The following is a 15,799-nucleotide window of genomic DNA, read 5'->3' on the forward strand; positions in this document are numbered from 1 at the left end:
TTCTGTTTATTTATGAGTTTATACACAGCTATTTCAGAGAACAAATGTTGCCATTAATAGAGACATTTTCTTCATGTTATACAGTTATCTATTTTTTTAGGACATTTGCAAAATTCTACAGACTTAAAAACAAGAATTTCACTCTCTCATTTCCAGCACTCAATCTCACAGGCAAACAGAAATCCAAGAGTCCTTAATACAAAATCAGACACAAAATATTGCTGTCATAGAAAAATGATTAATTAAGCAGAAATTTTATTTCCAAGCTCTTCAAAGACTGTTACAGACATGAATAATGTATCCTTCTAAAAAAGTGTCCCAAATTAAATCAAAGGCACATCATCAAAGTAAAACACTTGTGACATTAAGAATTATTTTAGGTTGTAATATGTTCATGTTAGTTTTTAACCATTTACAATGTTCTGTGGGTCACATTTTAAACGTTTTTAAAACTACAAAGTAGAGGAACTTAAGAATACAAAGATCGAATCTGCTTCATTTATATACACGATGGGGCAGCCTAATGCACATCATAACATTAACTTTTCAAAAAAAGTTTGCTAGAAACTGCTCCTATATTTAGTGTTAAAAATAAAACAATCTTCCCATTTAGAAAAATCAAGACATCAGTCAATTAGTAAAGCCTATTCTTCCTCCCAGCAATTTGTACTTTCTTGTATTCATTTAGGAGTTGTGAATTCATGAGAAAAGAACACATTTTTTACGGTATAAATATCTTCCAGGAACAACAGTTTACAAGTTTAAATAAACACAACTATTTTCCTTCTTCAAATGTAAACATCCAGTAAATAAAACATACATGATGTTCCAGGTATAGAAATATTAGTAACTCACTTATGAAACAGGTGCATTTTGGTATATTTGGTGGTAAGGTTTTTGTTTGTCTTATGTATAAAAGTACTTGCACAAAAAAACAGGCTATTACTATTTAAAACTCTATTCCTTCACCCAGTTTCCTCACTCAAGTAGAAACTCATGAATTTCTGTGATTTTCGCTAGAGGACCAGGCCACAGGAAAGAGCTAAAACATCTCTAATTAGAGTTAGGGAAAAGCGTTTTCTTGAGACTTGAAGGCAGTCATTCGTCCCTTTGCGCTTGAAGGCATTCCTCAGCGAACTTGTCTCCTACTGGAAAGAGAGTTGGTTTGGTTTTCACTTTAGGAAGATTTATTTATAAAATTACCTAGTCATCATTTCATAGGGTACTTCAGTATTCACGAAATAGAAAGCAACAGGTGAGCAAAGCATGGTGGCTCACGCCTGTAACCCCAACACTTTGGGAGGCCAAGATGGGCGGATTACCTGATGTCGGGAGTTCAAGACCAGCCTGACCAACATGGAGAAATCCCGTCTCTACTAAAAATACAAAAAAATTAGCCAGGCATGGTGGCGGGCACCTGTAATCCCAGCTACTAGGCAGACTGAGGCAGGGGAATCGCTTGAACCCAGGAGGCAGAGGTTGTGGTTAGCTGAGATTGCACCATTGTACTGCAGCCTGGCCAACGAGAGCAAAACTCCGTCTCAAACAAACAAAAAAAGACAGTAACAGGTGAATACGAAAGACATCTAAACCACACCACTGAATGAGCAGCACCCATGAAAGTGCTTTGCAAAGCTGGGTGCAGTGGCTCACAACTGCAGTCCCAGCACTTTGGGAGGCTGAGACGGGCAAGTCACTTCACTTGAGGTCAGGAGTTTGAGAACAGCCTGAGCAATACGGTGAAATCTCATCTCTGCTAAAAATACAAAACTTAGCCAGGCATGGTGCTGCGCACCTGCAGTCCCAGCTACTCAGGAGGCTGAGGCAGGAGATCTGTTTGAACCTGGGAGGCGGAGGTTGCAGTGAGCCAGGATCATGCGACTGCACTCCAGCAGTGCAGTCGAGAGACTCCATCTCAATTTTTAAAAGGGAAGGAAGGAAGGAAGGAAAGGAAGGAAAGAGCTTTGTAAAAAGAAAAATGCTATGCCAACATAAGACTATTATCTTAACACCATAAATATGAACTTTTTCCATTAAAAAGTACAATAGGATTTGATAGATTGCTTCCTTCTTTTAAATGTGAACAATTTCCTTTTGCTACTTGTGAAGAAGGAGCTAAGATAATTACTTACTGTATAAACAGCCCTTAGAATACATCATTTGAAATATGTTGGTCCCAAAAGACTCTAATAATTCATGCCCTTGTCATCTTAAAAAAACATTGTGTCACGCCTGTAATCCCGGCACTTTGCGAGGCCAAGGCGGGCAGATCATGAGGTCAGGAGTTTGAGATCAGCCAGTTCGAGACCAGCCCAGCCAACTTGGTGAAACCCCGTTTCTACTAAAAATACAAAAAAAATTTGACAGGCATTGTGGCATGCGCCTGTAATCCCAGCTACTAGGGTGGCTGAGGCAGGAGAATTGCTTCAACCTGGGAGACGGAGGATGCAGTGAGCTAAGATTGTGCCACTGCACTCCAGCCTGGGCGACAGAGCTCAGTGGTGACAGGGGAAACACATTGTGAAAATGACCCCAATACAAAGTATTCAAACCCATGAAATTTCTAATATGCTACCTGAGAGGTGTTTTCATTTATCAATTTTTAAAGCTCTTTTAACCCCACTCACACTTTTTCCCAGTAGCTACATTTGTTCCTCCATTAAAACATAGAGATATATTCTGAAAACCATTAGGACAGAAATCACAGCGGGTGGTAGGCCCACATCTCCCACTCTGGGGAGTCCTTAGTCCCAAGAGTACCAAATCCCAACCCTGGGATACTATAAGGACAGAGAGGCTGGGCTTAAGGTCAAGAAATTACTGGCCGGGAGGGGTGGCTGACGCCTGTAATCCCAGTACTTTGGGAGGCTGAGGCGGGTGGACCATCTGAGGTCAGGAGTTCGAGACCAGCCTGACCAATATGGTGAAATCCCATCTCTACTAAAAATACAAACATTAGCCGGACGCGGTGGCATGCACCTGTAGTCCCAGCTACTCAGGAGGCTGAGACAAGAGAATTGCTTGAACCTGGGAGGTGGAGGTTGCAGTGAGCCAAGATCATGCCAGTGAGCCAAGATCCAGCCTGGGCGACTGAGTGAGACTGTCTCAAAAAAAAAAAAAAAAAAAGAAAAGAAAAGAAAAAGAAAAAGAAAGAAAAGAAAAGAAATTACTACCAGCCAACTCAATTAAAGAGCTCAAGTACAGACGGATATTGGCATCTCATGACTTAGTGCCAAAGAGACTTCAGACTGTCCTAATTAGATGTATTCTACCGGCAAAGTAACTATACACTAGAATCACCCTTCAGGGAAAGTTGTGCATTTTGCTGGCTGTTATTTTAATTCCCCCAAGAACTGTAGACATTCAAAACTCAGTTGCTCAAGTCCTTTGGGAAGCCCTGTGATAATGCTATGGGCCCAAGACATAATGGTGTATCATTACTCACGAGTCTTCAGAGTAAAGCACAGGATCTGGGCTCCCGGAAGGGGTTACTTCCAGCTGGAACACCCACCAGCAGGGCATCCTTGCAGGCATTCTGCATACAGTACTGTTGAAGCTCTGCAGCTGCCTGAGAGACCTGAAACAAAGGGACAGCAACATGGCACACTGCTCACGGCCAAGCCGTCCGGCAGTCAAGGATATTCTGCAAATGATCATCCAACTTGGTAAATATCAACTTTTTGTGACCTCCGAAAGTCTCTTTCTGCTGAACGTTCTAATACTTGAGCTACAAAGAGGAAAGGATACAATTTCCATAAACTTCAATTTAGATAGTTTTTGGTTTAGCTGCTTATTCAACAAAGCAAGAAAAAGCTGTATCTTTGATCCATTTAGAAATCTAGTTTTGAGACTGAATGGATAAAGAAATAGCTCATTCCAGCATTCCCTTTACAAATTTTCACTTATATAAAACATGCACTGATATATCCAAGTTTGCCAAATGAGCAAATTGTCTTAATGTTTACAAGTCTGAAGGCTTATTCAGTCTGCTCCAAACAAGTGATAAAGTTCTTCCGCCTTGCTTTTGAGGCATTATAGCTTACTGTTTAGGAGTACAGCCTCTGGAACCAGACTGCATGGCCTCAAATTCAGCTCTGTCACTACCTAGATAACCTTGGGCAAGTTACTCAACATCTCAGTAGCTGATTTCTCATCTGTGAAATAATTAGAAATAGTAACCCACCTCCCACCTCTCTGGGTTGCTGTAACAATTAAGTGAGTTCACACATGTAAAGCCATCAGAATAGCGCTAACATATAGCAATACATTTGTGGTAGACTGCAAACGTGATCACAATAGTTTGCAGCTCCTTCCACCAAGAGGTAGAGTCTATTGACCCACCCCTTGAATCTGGGCTGACTGCGGCCAGGCGCAGTGGCTCACACCTGTAATCCCAGCACTTTAGGAGGCCGAGTGGTAGTGGATCACGAGGTCAGGAGTTCAAGACCAGCCTGACCAACATGGTGAAACTCTGTCTCCACTAAAAAAAAAAAAAAATACAAAAATTAGCCAGGTGTGGTGGCGCGCACCTGTAGTCCCAGCTACTTAGGAGGCTGAGGCAGGAGAATCGCTTGAACCCAGGAGGTGGAGGTTTCAGTGAGCCAAGATCGCGCCCTTGCACTCCAGCCTGGGTGACAAGAGCAAAACTCCGTCTCAAAAAAAAACAAAAAAACAAAAGAATCTGGGCTGACTTTGACCAGTAGAATGTGGCAGAAATAAAGGGCAAGTTCCAGGGTAGTCCTCAAGAGTCTCTGCACCTACCTCTCTTGGTGCAGGTGGAACGGTAAGACAACTATCTGAACAAGCCCAAGATAGCCTCCTGGAGATCTTGTGGAGGAGAACCGGTAAGCTAGAACCAGCACCTACCTATCAACCTGCATACATGCGAGTGAGGCCATTCTAAATCACCCAGACACAAGCCAACACTAGCCAACACTCTATCTGATTGCAGATGCATGGGAGAGCCCAGAAGATCAGCAGAACTGCACACCTGAACCTAGCTCAAATTGTCCATCTAAGAACTGTGAGTATAAATGTTTTAAGTCACTAAATTTTGGGGTGGTCTGTCAGGCAGCAAAAACTGATACAGTATCATTAGCCCTTTTCTTATCTTCCATTTGACGCATAATTCTACTTGGAGGTTTTCCTCATTGTACTTTTTTTTTGCATTAAAAGGTGTTTTGGGCCGGGTGCATGGCTCACGCCTGTAATCCCAGCACTTTGGGAGGCTGAGGCGGGCAGATCATGAGGTCAGGAGATCAATACCATCCTGGCTAACACGGTGAAATCCCGTCTCTACTAAAAAAATATAAAAAATTAGCTGGGCGTGGTGGTGGGCACCTGTAGTCCCAGCTACTAGGGAGGCTGAGGCAGGAAAATGGTGTGAACCCAGGAGGCGGAGGTTGCAGTGAGCCAAGATCGGGTCACTGCACTCCAGCCTGGGCGACAGAGCAAGACTCCATCTCAAAAAAAAAAAAAAATGGTGTTTTCAATAAAATTCACCCATATTGTACAAAAATGGTTCTGATTGCTGTTCAGGTATTACTACTCGTTTGTGTTAATTTTCCAAGCCTCCAAATAACTGGAAAATTAACTGTTTATGCTACAATTGCTACCAAGTTTCTGGACAGCTCTAGGAATTTTGGTTGCATTAATGTAATGACAGTTTACTCCGTATTATATAAATATAGAACCATAATATAATATTACCAGGCTAATGCTGAAGTTTGCTTTTTCTCTCAATAGAAGCTCTGACATTTTCATGTTAATTATAATTGGAATTAATGGTTATATATACCAGTTATTAATTCAAAAGAAATCGAGAATCAGTTATGCTCAGGCTTACTATCTTTGCATTGGGGTAACAGGTAAACTCCACACATGGTAGATGGAAGGACACTGTCTTCCAAGACCCCTGGAGAAATGAGACTAACTGAACTCAAGTCTCAAGAACATGGTCAAAAAGTTAAGGTAAGGGGATATGCAGAGAAAGTAAGAGAAGAGTAAACGTGGTCAGCATCTCTCTAACACTAGGAAGGGAGAGAGGCTCTGGGCTGGGAGACTATAAGCCCAAATACTTGCAAGCTGTCCCCTGCCACTGGAGGTGGGATAACCTCCACGCAGGTTACCTGACTTTCCTTGGTTTGAGCCTGTGTTTACCCAGCAACTTCTGAGCGGCTCTTCTAAAGGAGGAGTTCTTGGAAGGATACCAAACATTCCTATAGCCAGGAAGGAATGTCCTCTGTTCTAAGCTAGAAAATCGGTCCTGGTTTATTTTCCAGATAGCAAGTCTGTCAAAGCACACCTCTGGCTATGCTAAGCACATCCAACACTGAGTCCTGAAATGAGGTAGACCAGACCCTAGAATGTTGTGACTCTCTAAGGTACTGTCTGAGAGAAGCGCAGCCAGGTACTGCAGATCATACTTTCATAAGCGCACCTCTTAAATAGGTTTATTATCCTATTAGTAAATAAGTTTACTGTGAGCTTGGGCAACTCACCTGAGTTATATGGCTCTTGGTTTCATCATCATTTTTAAAATGTAGGTAAGAATATCTTTCCCGCCAGGCGCCACGGCTCACGCCTGTAATCCCAGCACTTTGGGAGCTTGAGGAGGGAGGATCACCTGAGGTCAGGAGATCGAGACCAGCCTGGCCAACATGGTGAAACTCCGTCTGTACTAAAAAAAAAAAATATATATATATATATACACACACACACACACACACACACACACACACACATAAATCAGCCAATTAGCAGACGTGGTGGCAGCTGCCTGTAATTCCAGCTACTTGGGAGGCTGAGGCAGGAGAATCGCTTGAACCTGGGAGGCAGAGGTTGCAGTGAGCTGAGACCATGCCATTGCACTCCAACCTGGGCAACAAGAGCGAAACTCCATCTCAAAAAAAAAAAAAGAAAAAAAGAATGTATTTCCTCTTTCTTAGCCACTTGGCGGGTAGGCAGGCACCTGACTGGCTCACAGTTTTCCTTTCCACCTCAGGTCCCCACCTTGTCTTCGTGAATTTCCAACAACCCTGGTTTCAGTTCCCTGACTTCCTCCCCTCAAACAGCCTTCTCCTCAGTGCTAACAGATCCAGTTACAACACCTGTAACTGCTCCACTTCTGAAATTTTACACTCCAGTATCCTACTCTCTGATCACAATCTCTTCTTCCCATCCAGGGTGCTGCCTCCTTTATTCTTCCTTTATTCTGCTCTGACCTCACCGAGATCACCAGGCATCACTTCCTCCCCTTCTGTCTCACCTATCACCAGCAGGCTGGCTCCATTCCTTCTCTATCCATCTAGGCTCAGCCTCTTTCTGGCCAGACCTTCACACCCCTTGCCCTCTGGCCCCACCTCCACCTTTCCGGCATACCTCCCCTGCTAACTCACTCCTCTTTCAACTACCGTTCACCTTCAGCACTCACATTCCAGGACGGTCAAAGATTGCTGCAGGAAAAAAAAAAAAAAAATCACAAATATGACCAGCAGTCTCCCTTCTCACAGCAGTTGGGCCTTCAGAGTCACAGCGCACCTACGTGCCTGCTCAGGGGCCACTCCCTTACTACCCTTTCCTCTGTCTTAGAAGAAAACGTGGCCTCCCATTTCACAAAGTGTCACCATGTAAGTTTAGCCCACATCTAGAAACTTATCTTTACACACATCCTTACCTTCTTTCTTCCTGTCTCAGAAGCTGTGCCACCAATCCCCTGGCCCCCGCCCCCAAAGTAGCCTTGTCTCCTCTACCAGCCATTGGCTTCCATTTGTTTCTTCCCTGGAACCTAAAAATATAATTTGTTCCTTCTTCTCAACCCTAAAACATGGCTTTGCATTTCCTAAGTTTAAAAAACACGTTATTTCCTCTTTAAAACTAGATTTCTTCAAAAAGAAAAAAGTCTGCCTACCTTAAGACAGCCCAGATTCTGCTCTTACTAACACATAGACCACCAAGACCTCTGCATTCCACAGCCTCTCTCCCTTTACCCTGTTTATAATCTTCACTCCACTTAGCATGTGAAGCGATGCTATGTATCCGTTAAGTTGCTGTTTACCTTCCCCTCCAGAACCACCCTATTCCCTGTAGCAGCGCCAGGCACACAGCAAAGGCGCCACTGAGGCACAGGGACTATCGCGGGTGTGTTCCTTCCTACAGACCTTCTGCAAATAATGCTGCACTCGTTGCTAAACACAGCTCTACAGCAGACGCCTTCTAGGCAACTGACTAAACGCTGGACATGACTGAGCCCCCGGTTCTTGGAAATCCCTCCTTCCTTGCTGGGAAACCCTGCTGTCTCTCATTTCCGGTGGCCATCGGTGTGCCTGGTCCCCGGGTCCCAGGCTCTGAGCTCTGCTCTTCATAGAAGAGGCTTTTTCGCCCCCATGCGCTTGAACGACCTCTTTCAGCCGTGGGCGCTGAGCTTCAGGCCATGAGGACAAATACCTCCAGGATGACTCCCCGGAGTCCCCAGGTCCGCAGCCGAACTCATCACTTCGCCAAACCCGCTCCCGCTCCTCTCTACCTCGGCGGGTGGCAGCGCCGTCCGCCCCGTCACGACGACAGAAACCCGAGCATCCTGGCTCTCCCCCCTCTCGCTCTCACCCTACCAATCCATCACCAAGTCGCGGCCCTGCGCTGGCCTCCCCAGCCCTGGGTCCAATCCTCCCGGCCCGCGCGTCGCCGGCATCCCGGGAGCCCTCCGAGGAACTGACCACGGCCACCTTCTGGAGTGGGCGCGCCCCCAGGGACCCGGTCCGGACCACGACCGCGGGGCCCCCCAGGCGCGGCCTCCTCCTGTCGGGCCCGGGCCCCCGACCTGCCCCGCGCGCTCCCTTACCGCGGACCCCGCCGCCCCCCGCGCGCCCCGCCGAGGCCTCGCCGCCGCCCCCGCGTTCCCCCGCTGGCGCCCGGCCCTGGCCGCCGGCCTCCTCTTCTCACGCCCCGCGGGCGAAGGACCGGAGCGTGGGTCCCCAGGGCCCGCACCTTGATCCTCTCCACGCCAGCCTCCAACTTGAGCTGCTCCACCAGGCGCTGCAGGGCGCTCGCGCTAGCCCCGGAGGACATGGCGGCGGCGCTGGGCTCCGAGGGCTGCTGGGCCTGGCCGGGCGGGGAGGAGCCGCCAGCCCCGAGCGCGGGCACCGCCCCGGGGCGGGGAAGCAGCTGCGCCCGCCCCGCCGCCCCAGCCCACCCGGCGCCGAGCCGCTTGCCAGAGACAGCGAGGACCCCAGCGGGCTGGCAGTGCTCTCCGCTCCTCAGCGCTGGAAACCTGGGTGGCACCTGCAGCTGGGCCTGGAACCGAGGCGGGGACCCGCCGAGCGGGGCGTCCTCCCGCAAAGCTGGCGCCCCTAGGATGTGCAGGACTCGCGAGGGCGTGGGACGCGAGGATGGAGTGGGCGGCAGCAACACGCACCCCTGAGAAATGAGAACTGGAGTCAAGGTGTGACATGAGTTGGGGAGATAAGGGGCCTTGCCAGACAGTATCCCCGAGGGAACCAAGGATATAGTTCATAGGATTTTCATGAGGCTGCAACAGGTTTCTAAATGAGCCTGTTACTGTTTCGTGGAGATCCGGTAGAGTGAACTCACTTAAACTGAACAATGCAAAAGGTAATATATTGGCTTGTGTAACTGAAAAGTCCAGGGACTTTAAACTAGTGAATTCAATTACCCAGATAATAATTTTGGGGCTCTCATCCTCCATGTTTTGACTCCGCTTTTTCTGAGATTAGCCTCATTTTCCTTGGTGGTAGATTGACTTCTCTAGTGGTATGAAGGAAAGCGCCACACTTTCACTGTCCCCATCTAGTAAACCCAGGAACAAGAGTACCTCTTTCTAATCGTTCCAGCAAATATCCCCACAATGAACCTCACTGACTGGTATTGAGTCTCGGCCCCACCCCTGGCCCAATTACTATTTGAAGGCAAGGATATGTGGCACTGATGTGCTCAGATTAGCTGTGCCTGGGCCAAAGGGAGACTTGCACATTTGAAAGCCCTCTCTAGTGGCCAGTTTCCTCACCACAAATAAATTAATAAATATTTCAGTAGAGAGATGAAAGTACATGTTGGGAACATTCAACAATCAATTCTTAGATTGATGAATAGGACAAAATAGAATGATTTCATATTTAAAAGATATGGCAAAGAACTCAGTGCAAAGATACACATACTGGATTAGGAAAGGCTCATCATAGATCGTGAGAGCTGGACTTTGGAGATACGTGTCTTGCAGATGGCTCAGAAGAAAAGGAAGAAGATTGCAGTATGGAGGAGAGCTGGAGGTGATGCACACATGTAGAGTGAAGACATTTAAAAATAGAGGAGGCTGTAGTGACTAACAGCAGATACAAAGTTGCTAGGTCCAGAAGTCATAGAAAATCTCACATACACACAAAGTTTATGGTAAACAGTGGGATAGCCACAGGGTAAGACATTTTGGGAATATTAATCTGAGATGAACGTGCAAAATGAACTGAAGTTGAGAAGATAAGATGGCTGATGGTGGGGGAGTAGCTGGAATGAGGCCCTGGGTAGGACTGTTAGAGTAGCAATGAGGGGGAACAAATTTAGAAAACGAAATCAGTGGTACTTCACGAAATGCAAAGAAAAGAGGACAAAGGGTTCTGTAGCAGAGAGTGGGCCAGAACTAATGCCAAAACAGAAATTAGGAAACAAGACTTGGCTTGAGATGAGTAAAAAACAATGTGGGGTTTGGTTTAGGAGTAACTAAGTGACTTCCATGGCACTGCTACATGCCCTTAGGCTGTTGACAATGTTTAGCAGCCAAGATGTTAATGTGAAAGATGTCTCCACAGCAGTGACAGCTGAAATAATGAGATTACCTCAAAATCATTAGAAATGAAGGCTTTGGAGTTGCGCTTAATGAAGAGACACACGTCAGCCATGTCATACTGTGTGTTATCAGCCATGAGGTAGCAGGAGCAGTCTAGGGGGTGTGCTGTGTCTGCCTCCTTCATGCGGTACACACCCACTGCCCCGCCCACCTCAGTGTTACTTTGCGCCATTCAAGAGGAGTGGTCTGTGATCCATGGATAAGCAGACTGGGTGCCACTTGGACTTGAGGAAGGCTGACCATCTGTGTGATGCTCCAGACCTTCCCCCGCAAAAGACTTCTCATCCATTACTTTTGCATCATGGAACTTCAGAGTTGAAGGGACCATCAGACAGTGTGGCACGTCTACAATTTCAGAGGTGAAGAAACAGACTCACTAAGGAAAGTGAAGTGACTTGCCCAGTATCACAAAGTGGGAGCAGGGAAAAGAATTTCATTTTAGCTTTCAAGAGAATTCAGGCCAGACATGGTGGCTCACACCTGTAATCCCAGCGCTTTGGGAGGCCGAGGCGGGGTGGATCACTTGAGGTCAGGAGTTCAAGACCAGTCTGGCCAACATGGTGGGTTTCTACCACACCCGGCTAATTTAAAATACAAAAATTAGCTGAGCATGGTGGCGCGTGCCTGTAGTCCCAGCTACCTGGGAGGCTGAGGTATTCAAGTATTGCTTGAACCTGGGAGGTGGAGGCTGCTGTGAGACCATGCCACTGCACTCCTGCCTGGGCAATAGAACAAGACACCGTCTCAAACAAACAAAAAGAGAACTCCAGGTTTACCTAGAGGACCAGAGGCCTTTCGCACATGTGCTGTGATTTCCAGGGCTCTGAACGGTGAGGGATGGAGACAGAGTACCCTTCTTTCCTTCTCACCACAGCTAAAATGCATGGGTCACCACTATAATATCTTTAACATTTTGTTACACATTTTTTTTTCCTTGGTTAAGCACAAACTTATAAATCTCATTTCCAAGAAACTTTCTAGAAATGTCAATACCCTTGTAATGACAAATGTTTCATTTGTTTCCCTGTTAGGATCTACAGTTCACTCCTCTGACTTGCATTTTATCACCTTTCTACTAACAGTGGATTCTTCTTCCAGGAAAGGGGCTGTGAATCACTCTTCTCCATAAAAATAATGCCATAATGGGAAGATATTTCTGCCAACGTTATATCAAAATGACAATAATATGTACCATCTATAGTTTGCAAAATGATTAACAGTAGGAAAACACATTAATAACTATATTTAATGTGACACAGTATCATGTACCATACAAATTATTTTACTTCTTTTTGCCTATTACGTTATTTTTAGAACCTAGAAATAATGAATCAGGAGCTGAAAGAATCACCAGCAGATTTGTAGATTCAGAACGGCTTTTCTGGAGAGATTTTCACAGGTACTTTTGAGACTTTGGGAGATGGTAGAACTTAGGGCTATTAGATGTCTTTTTGAGCAACCATTCTAAGCATCTGTTTGCTACACTGAAAATGTCACTTCACTAAATGTAGGCCTTAGACTAGCAAGTTGCTGATCATTCTGTCATCTCTGAAGGTTTTTCTTTCTTTCCTGAGTCGTCATCTTGACTGCTCTACCTTGCACACTGGTGGCAACAGGGCAGGCAGCTGCTTTTTAAAATACCCAATTCCAACCCTAAGGAGCATCACTTCTTCACTCTAGCACTGTGCCTTGCACAAGGTAAGGGATTAAAATATGTATTAAAAGAATAAACAATGGGTTTGTAATCATTACAAAACACTCTCCTGTTACCATGGATTTCTTTTTTAACAAATGGGACTCTTTGTTATCCCTCTGAAGGTGAAATAACTCACATTTCCTGATCACTTAATATATGCCGGGCATTTTCCCCTCGTTATCTTCTAAGAACTCTCTGAAATAGTATCTTTACACGAAAGAAAACAAGGCTCAGAGGTTAAAGTAACCTGCCCAGTCAACTTTGGTCTATCTGGTTATAAAGTCAGAGTCATTCCACTATGTCCTGCTTCTTGAGGTTATAAAAGAAAGACTGTCACATGACAGGAAGTTTCTCCATCCCCGAATGAAACCAGGAAGGAGGAATCTGTGACACTGATCTGAGACCACATGATCCATTCCGTACACAATTGTCGAGGATATCCTAAATCCTTTAAGAATTAAGAAGCTAAGGCCAGGCCCTGTAGCTCACGCCTATAATCCCAGCACTTTGAAAGGAGGATCCCTTGAGCTCAGGAGTTCCAGATCAGCTTGAACAACATAGTAAGCCCCCTGACTAAAAAAAAAAAAAAAAAAAAAAAAAAAAAAAAAAAAAAATCAAAAAATTAGCCAGCCAGTGGCATGAGCCCCTGTAGTCCCAGCTACTCAGGAGGCTGAGGTGGGAGGATCATGTGAGCCCAGGAGGTCAAGGCTGTGGTGAGCCATGATCAAGTCACTGCACTCGGCCTGGGCAAGAGATGCTGTTTCCAAAAAAAAAGCTGAAGTGTGTACAACTATCATATCTCAATTAAAAAAGAATTAAGAGGCTAAAGTTTACAACTAATTATGTAGGTTTTTACTGAAATAATTTATGAAGTAAATTTGTTTATTAGGTTCTAGATTTGGCCTTTGCCAATATTTAAATGTGAACCACATCACTTTTCATAAATAACATTTAATTATAATTCATCCATACACAACTGGTTTGTATCAATACCAACATTTATCTATTTGCTTCAAGTGTATAATTCTAAGTCAAAAGAGACCAGGTTTGATTTAATGTTTTAAAGTAGCTAGATTCCATTTATACTATCTAATAAAAGCCACTTCTAATTTCCACATTATTTTCAGTTTGTGGACAGCAGTCTGGTTCACACTAGCTGAGTGATACCCTAGCAATTGGCCTCCACTCAAGAAAAATATCTCCTAGGTTTGGATATTAAAAGTTTACTACTGGCTGGGCGTGGTGGCTCACACCTGTAATCCTAGCACTTGGGGAAGCTGAGGCATGTGGATTACGAGGTCAAGAGATCGAGACTATCCTGGCCAACAAGGTGAAACCCTATCTCTACCAAAAATATAAAAAATTAGCAGGGCATGGTGGAGGGCGCCTGTAGTCCCAGCTACTCAGGAGGCTGAGCCAGGAGAATCATTTGAACCCAGAAGACAGAGGTTGCAGAGTCGAGATCCCATCACTGCACTACAGCCTGGCGACAGAGTGAGACTCAGTCTAAAAAAAAAAAGTTTACTACTGGGTCAGATGCAGTGGCTCACGCCTGTAATTCCAGCACTTCGGGAGGCTGAGGCGGGTAGATCACCTGAGGTCAGGAGTTCGAGACCAGCCTGGCCAACATGGTGAAATCGTGTCTCTACCAAAAATACGAAAAATTAGCCAGGCATGGTGGCAGGCACCTGTAATCCCAACTACGTGGGAGGCTGAGGCAGGAAAATCACTTCAACCCAGGAGGCAGAGGTTGCAGTGAGCCAAGATCGTGCCACTGTACGCCAGCCTGGTGACACAGCAAGGTTCTGTCTCAATAAAAAAATAAAAATAAAATAAAATAAAAAAGTTACTACTAGGCCAGGCGCGGTGGCTCACACCTGTAATTCCACCACTTTGGAAGGCTGAGGCGGGCGGATCACCTGAGGTCAGAAGTTCGAGACTACCTGGCCAACATGATGAAACCTGACTCTACTAAAAATACAAGCTAGCCGGGCATGGTGGCGGGCACCTGTAATCCCAACTACTTGGGAGGCTGAGGCAGGGAATCACTTGAACCCGGGAGGCAGAGGTTGCAGCGAGCCGAGATGGCACCATCGTACTCCAGCCTGGGCGACAAGGCGTGACTTCATCTCAAAAAAAACCAAAAAACAAAAACAAAAAAACAAAAACCCCTCAAAGTAATGAATTATGATTTTCTAAACATAAATAGTACTAAATAGTAATTAATTCTCTAAACAGAACCATTCTTTCATGTGACATTTAAAAAATTAAAAAAATTTTTAAATTTAAAAAATCCTGTATCTCAATGGTTCTATTTAAGATCCTAGGTATGGTACCTAGTATGTTATGAAACTGTAATCTCTGATTTGTAGAACTTAGAATTCATAAATAAGGCAGTGAAGAGTTAGTCATGGAATCTGTTACGAGAATATCTGTTATTCATATAACCTGAAGGGTAATTTTAGCAGACCTCAACTATGTAACATGATGATGAACAGATAGCATTGAATAGCTATGCTGTATAAACCCTTGAACACCAACCAAAAAGGAAATGGGAATAGCCCTAAAATGAAGTTCAAGAAAAATTTTCTAACTAGTGGAGTTGTGGGGTTCTCTACCCAGGATTCTTCTCCAGATGTTTCTAAAATGGAGAGGTTTTTGGGTTTTTAGTGAGGGATGGGCAGGGTACAGATAATGAGGACACCCAGAAGACTTGACTGACACTTGTGACAACTAATGGCTCTTCCTTCACAGAAGGAAGAATCAGTTCTACTGTTCTTCACAGAAAGAAGAATCAGTTCTTCTGTTAAGGAAGGCCCATTTATCTAGACTCACGCAATGACCGTGATTCCGAAAGACTGACCGAACATTACCAAGTGGGCAGGCTACTGGGGACAATTCTGGAAACATTTCTACAAAGACAGGAAGAAATACAGTAATCTGGCAGATTGCAAAAGAATATCAAAAGATGAACTGTTTTCATCAGCCAACCTTTATGAATGCTAACATGTCCAGTCCTCTTAACACTTTATCACTAGGTTAAAAAGAGGCATTCAAAAATTTTCAGAGTCGAGTACTGACATTTTTTTAGTCCTCATAATATATGCTATGTACTTATGTTTTTAGATGGTAAACACCATTGTGTGTTAACTATATGATAATACATTCACCAAGACAGGGATTGCTGACTCTACAGGCAACCACAGCATCTTTGAAAGGCATTTTGTCTATAGCTAAGAGGTGGGCGT

At 44.9% G+C, this 15,799-nt stretch overlaps 1 protein-coding gene across 2 annotated transcripts in view; it reads right to left on the minus strand.

Moving 5' to 3' along the window:
• Positions 1–218: 218 nt before the first annotated feature.
• Positions 219–15,799, minus strand: part of GNG10 (G protein subunit gamma 10) — a 484,859-nt gene continuing 469,278 nt past the window's right edge. The window contains exons 2-4 of one of the 2 annotated variants that reach the window (XM_050761464.1): positions 8,986–9,075; positions 3,446–3,577; positions 219–1,148 (exon numbers count right to left, since the gene is read on the minus strand). In XM_050761464.1, coding sequence (XP_050617421.1) covers positions 3,452–3,577; positions 8,986–9,066 — 207 coding nt within the window. In that variant the 5' untranslated portion in view covers positions 9,067–9,075 and the 3' untranslated portion in view covers positions 219–1,148; positions 3,446–3,451. Of the gene's footprint in view, positions 1,149–3,445; positions 3,578–8,985; positions 9,085–15,799 lie in introns of those variants that run through there. The other variant, XM_050761463.1, reaches the window with a different exon arrangement.

The sequence above is a fragment of the Macaca thibetana genome, chromosome 15 (genome assembly GCF_024542745.1).
Source record: "Macaca thibetana thibetana isolate TM-01 chromosome 15, ASM2454274v1, whole genome shotgun sequence".
NCBI lineage: Eukaryota > Metazoa > Chordata > Mammalia > Primates > Cercopithecidae > Macaca > Macaca thibetana.